This window comes from Mustela nigripes, chromosome X (assembly GCF_022355385.1).
Source record: "Mustela nigripes isolate SB6536 chromosome X, MUSNIG.SB6536, whole genome shotgun sequence".
NCBI classification, from domain to species: domain Eukaryota; kingdom Metazoa; phylum Chordata; class Mammalia; order Carnivora; family Mustelidae; genus Mustela; species Mustela nigripes.
The window spans coordinates 118919948-118926337 of record NC_081575.1 but is presented as its reverse complement, the minus strand read 5'-3'; the positions used below and the strand labels follow the sequence as shown (position 1 = coordinate 118926337).

The following is a 6390-nucleotide window of genomic DNA, read 5'->3' as shown; positions in this document are numbered from 1 at the left end:
GAGAGCCCAGGAGAGGAGCAGGTGTGCTAAGTACCTGTTAGTCTGAGCACCTGTTAAGTGCAGGAGAGCCCAGGAGAGGAGCAGGTGTGCTAAGTACCTGTTAGTCTGAGTACCTGTTCACCGCAGGAGAGCCTGGGAGAGTAGTAGGTGTGCTAAGTACCTGTTAGTCTGAGCACCTGTTAACTGCAGAGAACCTGGGAAAGGAGCAGGTGTGCTGAGCACCTGTCATTCTGAGCACCTGTTAACTGCAGGAGAGCGCAGGAGACGAACAGGTGCGTGCCATCTGAGCACCTGTTAGTCTGAGCACCTTCGTGGCTTCTGCGTCCACGGTTCCCCACGGCTCCGTGTGCAACGGATGGAGGCTCCCCTGATCCTGTGGGCACGGTTATCTTCCAAAGTCAGCATGAGGCAAAGCTCGGAATGCATCTAGTGTTGCAGTCATGGGTGTGCACATGTGTGTCCATGCATATGTATGTGTCTCTGTCTCTGTGTGTCCATGCATATGCATGTGTCTCTGTGTGTGTGCGTGTGTATGTGTGTGCGTGTGTGGGGTGTGTGTGTGTGTGCATGCACAAGCACATGTACAGGAATGCATGATACACTAGACGTGCCCTCCTGGTCTGTGCACGGTACACACTCTGTAGCGCAGCTGTGTTCCTCACGTAAGAGTCTAGCACGTCGGCCTCCCCATCACCAGACACAGTCATGCAGTCCGTAGCCAAGCGCTTCAGGGAGAGGAGCGGAGAGATGACAGGACTGGAAAATACCAGCCTCAGTTGCTAAACACATAGAAAAGTTTCTATGAGAAGTTCCAGGTAAAAGTTGTGTTATGCCCCGAGCCATACAGAGAAACCGCAGACGGTTTCAAACACATCTAATCTCCAAAGAGCTGGTTTCTCAAGCAGCGAGGAAGCTCTGTGTCTAGAACTTTTTTGAAAGCCTCCTATCAAACAGCCGCTGGTTCGATCCGATGTTTCGCAGGCCGGGGAAGAGGATCGCAGGCCATGACTGCGTCTCACTCCGCAGAGCCGGGCTCGTCTTTCCGAGATTCAGACCAGCTTCCCGCCCGCTCTGCTACCCTCCGCGCCAGACCCAGGATGAAAGGCAGACAGCACCGGGCTCTGCTCCCGGGGGACCGACATCACACGCTCCTGTCACGTGCCCCGGTTCTCGGAAACCTTGCCGGGCGCTTCTGCGCTGCGGCCCTAACCTGTCCCCTCTCGTGAGCAAAGCCGGACACAAGAAAGTCACTTATGTTCTGGCTCCGATACGCGTGCCACGTGGGGCTCTCCTTTTTCTTTGCACCGTGTGGGGCCGACATACCCGTTTAGGAAAAGCGGAAACCAGGAAACTGCACAGGGGAATAACACAGTCCCTGGGATACACAGCGGCCTCTCCAGAAGGGAGGGGGAGCACCGGGGAGCAGCCGCGGAAATGGTGTGTCGTGCTGCCTGCCACGTTTTTAGGAGACCTACGTTTTCTTGTTAGAGTTCCATTACGACACCAATACATTGCATATTCAGTACATAACCGAAAGAGAAGCTTCCAGGGTGACCCTGTCTGACACGGTCACCCCAGCGGTCACCTAGCTCGGCACTGTGGCTTTGCCGCCTGCAACATTCCCGGCTCAGGAAACCTCTCTGTCCCTCTCTCTACCCCCCCTCCGGGGGAGTCCCAGCTCCCGTGCTCGCCCGACGGCGACAAGCTCGCGGCACTTACTGTGGCCGGCGGCGCGCGCGGCTGTGAAGTGCAGGGAAGCCTTGGCCCCCTTCAGGCGCGTCTGCCCCCAGTACGCGATGGCCTGAAGCTCCACGGTGTAGCCGCAGTCCGGCTGCAGGCGGTCCAGGAGCACGGAATTCCGGGACTGCGGAGGAGACAAGAGGCGCGAAGCCCGTTACGAGCCTGCCCAGCCCGGCCTCTCCGTCCCAGGGACCGGCGGCCCCTCGAGAAGCGCGGCCATTGGCACGCGCCGGAGGCCTCGCTCTCTAAGGCTGCACCGTCCCTCCCTCCTGAGCGTCTGAAAATGCGGTTTTACTCGGCATCCAAACACATTGCACAGAAGGGCTGAACCTCTTTTTCGGGATATGGTTCCTTATCGGATTACTGGATCCTCTCCCATACCTTAGGAATGAATAATTCTGTCACCTCCCTCCCTAGACACCACCCCCCAAAGACACAGGTTTGTGACACGCTGACGGAGCTCATGTTGGCACACCTGGGAAAATTACGAGCCGACATTCCCTGTTCCTTTACTTTTTCTTTTAAATCTTCTCTGAGGGGATTTCAAAAGTGAGAAAAATCATCCTAAGAAAATGCTTGAAGACTTATTGGTCATCATCGTTGTTAGGATGAAGCCCTCATCCAAGTGTCTGTGTGTAAGGGCATTTGTAATTATGATGTAAAGTGACATTTAGGAGGGACAGGAAGCGCCCTCCGAGGCAGGCCCCGCAGCCCGCACGTCCCGGCGGAGAGGCTCCCGTGTTCTGCGCGTAGGGCGCTTGCGGCCGGACGGTGCAGCCGGAGACCGTCAGACAGAGTCACGTTAGAAACTCCTGTGTTTAAATCGCACAGTCGACTTTTAGCATCCTGACCATGACTTCGGGTCTTGTGAGATCTCTTTTCAGCGAGAGAATGGGCTGTCCGTGGCCTGGCTAGGATCGCGCACGTATCACCCGCCGAAAATGACAGACGGCTTCGCGCCATGGCTCGGGCGTTCGAGGGGAGACTGGTTGGAACTCCGCGGGGTCCGGGCTCTGCCCCTGATCCTGCCAATGAGAAAAGCCCCCTCGGGGCCTCGTGGGGGACGGTCTCCCTCTCCAACCCACAGTGTATCTGCATCAACTACTGATTCTCACTTTCTTCTAAAGAGGGTTTCCTGTCGGAATGCGCTCCTCTCTCCCTGAACTCATCTCCAGGGTAAAAAAAAAAATGCACTTTTGAAAGAACATCACCTTGAAAAAAATCCCCTTTTCTCCTTATTTTCCAAGGATATTGCAATGCCATCTCCGGTAAAGGGAACCCACGAATCCCCAGAAGGAAAATGTCATAATTCCTTGTGTTCTTTTGGATTTTCCCTGTTTCCAATCCTAACGTTAACTGGATAGATTTTAACACTGAGAATTTAGGGTTCCATTGGACCTGGAGCTTGCCTTCACTGGATCCAAAAATGAAAGTCACTGATAAGACAGTGACCTACAGTTTTGGCTACTCTGGCCTATTAATGATGTCAACTTTGCTGTTCACATTTTATTTATCTAATTGATATAGAATAGAAATAAATGGCAAAGTTTCCTAGCAACCTATGAAGCTGTTTGCTGACTGATGGTGTCTGTGTGTGTGCCCATGTGCACACGTGTGTGCATATGCACGTGGACACCTTAAGCCCTGCACAGGTCACATTGTGCTTCGAACCCCTGTGATCCCACAACGTGAGTTCCCCTAAGTTGTCCTATGAGATAAACATGCACTGCCAACGACCTCTTACTGAGAAGTCCTTCAAAATAAAGGACAGAACTGTCAGAAAGTTTCTTAAAAATAAAACCAAAATAGGCATCAGCTAGATACTGAGGATGCCAAGTTTTGGACACATGTTTTATAATTCTAAATGGCCTAGAAACTGGAATCTTCACTGCTGGGGAAAAATAAAAAAAGTCTTGTTATCTTTTATAAAAAATACTTTCAAATGTATTTTTTATAGAAATCAGCTTTATAAATTCAAGTTTATGTAAGTTTTCTAACTTACATAAGGGGGAAGTTGTTCATGTAAGTTTTCTAACAACGATAAAGGAAACCAAGGAACTCCCTTCCGTGCACTACGAATTTCACTTATTCCCTCATGCCAAATGTTCACTCGTAGAAATCTCATTTCAGAAAACGGCTCAGTGGAGACTTTACTTCTTGGCCTCTGGGAAAATAAACCCTTCCAAGTTCTTTTAATCGACGAGAGCAATATATTGTCAAACGTGTGTTTTCTGAGTGCCGTAGCTTACAGAAGAAAATCGGCCAGGACAGGAAAGACACGGACTTCTGCTCGTCGACTTATAAGGATCTCAAAGAAAACCTAAAGGTAAAGGACGTCTTGAGTTCTATCATTTTCTTTGACTGGACAGTCAAGACCAAATGGCTCCTGTTTCTTGTCTCTATGGAGTTGCAGCTGCCATCTGGATAGGAGGCGCTCAATGAGCTTAATTCGGCTGTTTTCACCAAAAATGTCCAAGGCCACACTTCTGGGCTGGCCCACCATTCTCTGCACTTCCTCGGCCCAGACGAGAGGGACAGGAAGCTTTCCTTCACCCATGCCTTCCCTGAGCTCAGCAGAGACCACCCTCTGATCCGCGGCCCTGAGTTCAAGGACACGGCGCCAGGAGACGCCACTCTTCCTTCTCACGCCCACTTACCCCCTCCGTGGTCTTCCTCCGCTTCTTTTTCGTGGGGACAAGGGATTTGCTGCTGACTGTCCAGCTCCAAAACACCTTGTAGTGGTGCACGGGGATGTCTGGTTCTTCGGGGAGATCCCAAACCACGGCCACGGTCACGGTGTTGTCACCGTTTATGGTGGAATTCGCAAGCCGGAGGTTGGCCGGGGCAGGGGGTGCCGACGGGTCTGAAATGCAGGAGAAAGACAAAGCGACTCAAACACCGAGACGACAGCAGAACCCGTATCCTCGGATGGCTAAGGACGCCGTGGCCAACAGGTGAGCACTGCCCTTTCTGCGGAGAAAAGCTGCAAACACATACAACCCCTCCGTAAGCCTCACCTGAAAACACGGACACAAAACAGTTAAGATACACTTCTCTGGGCCACATCTGTAATGCAGAAGGCTTCTTGTAGGCATTTCCATACAACTATTACCCGGCTGAATTTCTGTTGTACCAGAATTGATGCATCTAGATAGGACATGGTAACACTGAGGGCACCTGTGTGGCTCAGTCTGTCAAGCGTCTGACTCTCGGTTGTGGCTCAGGCCATGGTCCCACGGTCAAGCGATCCAGCCCGCGCCGGGCTCTGCGCTCGGCACGGAGTCTGCGGGAGGTTCTCCCTCCCCATTCACAATGCTCTCAGCTTGTTCACAACGCTCTCAGCTAAATAAGATCATTTCTAAAACATGGTGAAATTCCATTTAGGCTGGTTGACATGAACTAGGTCAGCAGAGAAGACCCATCTGTGAAACCTTTGGGGAGACAAAGACAGGAATGCAGCTCGCACCAGTAACCGCTTTCATCTTAGTGGTCCTGGAGCTTTTGGTCCTTGACACCGCCAGAGCCCCAAAGGGAGATCAGCAAAAATAAAGTGTTTTTGCTACATCTACATGACAAATTGGATGACATATGGAGAACACCCATGTTTGTCATGTCACCATTTCTGACTTGTCACAGGAACCGAAGCCTTCTCGGCCGTCAAGAGACAGACGAGGGTCTGGAACAATGACTCTACAAATCCGCATTTGACATACATACACGAAGACGACAAAATACGCCAAAGCTAGACGGTCGTTCCTTCCTGCTCCGCCACCAAGGGAGCACGCGGAGATGCCGCTCACCGCAAATCACATACAGATGGTCTCCTTTTAAAACGCCCTCCCGGAGAGATACTGCCCATAAATGGAATTATAATACCATCTGCGTCACAAGCACAAGGAAGTTGTATCTAACTCGATAGCAACGAAAACGGCCGAGGGAAAAATACGCATGTTCTTCCTGTCGGGGTCGTTCCTGGTCTGGGAATGATGAAAACATGGATTATTATTAAAAATGTCTTGCTTTTCTCTGTGATGGGTAAGGAAGGACCAGAGGTTTGGCTGACTGCTCCGTGTTCTAAAAACAAGAACGTTTCACGGTTGCTCTCTCAGGGGAGTGCGTTATCCCGAGCACGTTTCGGGACGCTCTCCACCGGGGGCGGTGGGGGTTCTGACGCAGTCTGGGTCAGGAACCTTCTGGGAGCGCCCAAGACGTGCACCGGGACGAGCGCATACGGGGAGTCCTGCATGCGTGTATTTCCTGTAGTTATATAAATATGTATTTATAGGTTTTATGTAAGCTATTCTCGATGTAAAAGACTCGCGCCGTTGTGAAGTAGGGGATCTCTCGGCAGGCCAGTACTGGGAAAGCATCGCGCCCGGTGGCTGGAAAGCATCGCGCCCGGTGGCCGGAAAGCAGGCGGCGTGCACCTGACTCCCTTCCGCACGAGCTGGAAGACGCTGGTCTCCCTCGGCCTGGACACAGGAGGCCGAGGAGCAGCCCCGCTCCTGCCATCCACCCGCCCTGCCTTCTCCACGGCTCCCGGCCGCCGCTCGACCCCGCTCCGCTGCACGTCCCTTCGGTCCTGCGGGACGTGGGTGCTCCTCTCGGCCCTCCCCGCTGCGTCCTTGTGCTCACAGCCCTTCCGGCAAC

The 6390-nt window shown here is 52.4% G+C and overlaps 1 protein-coding gene across 1 annotated transcript in view; it reads right to left on the bottom strand.

Moving 5' to 3' along the window:
• Positions 1–6390, bottom strand: part of ANOS1 (anosmin 1) — a 174627-nt gene that overhangs the window by 33927 nt on the left and 134310 nt on the right. Inside the window, exons 7-8 of the mRNA XM_059385998.1 lie at positions 4398–4603; positions 1720–1864 (exon numbers count right to left, since the gene is read on the bottom strand). Coding sequence (XP_059241981.1) covers positions 1720–1864; positions 4398–4603 — 351 coding nt within the window. The remainder of the gene's footprint in view (positions 1–1719; positions 1865–4397; positions 4604–6390) is intronic.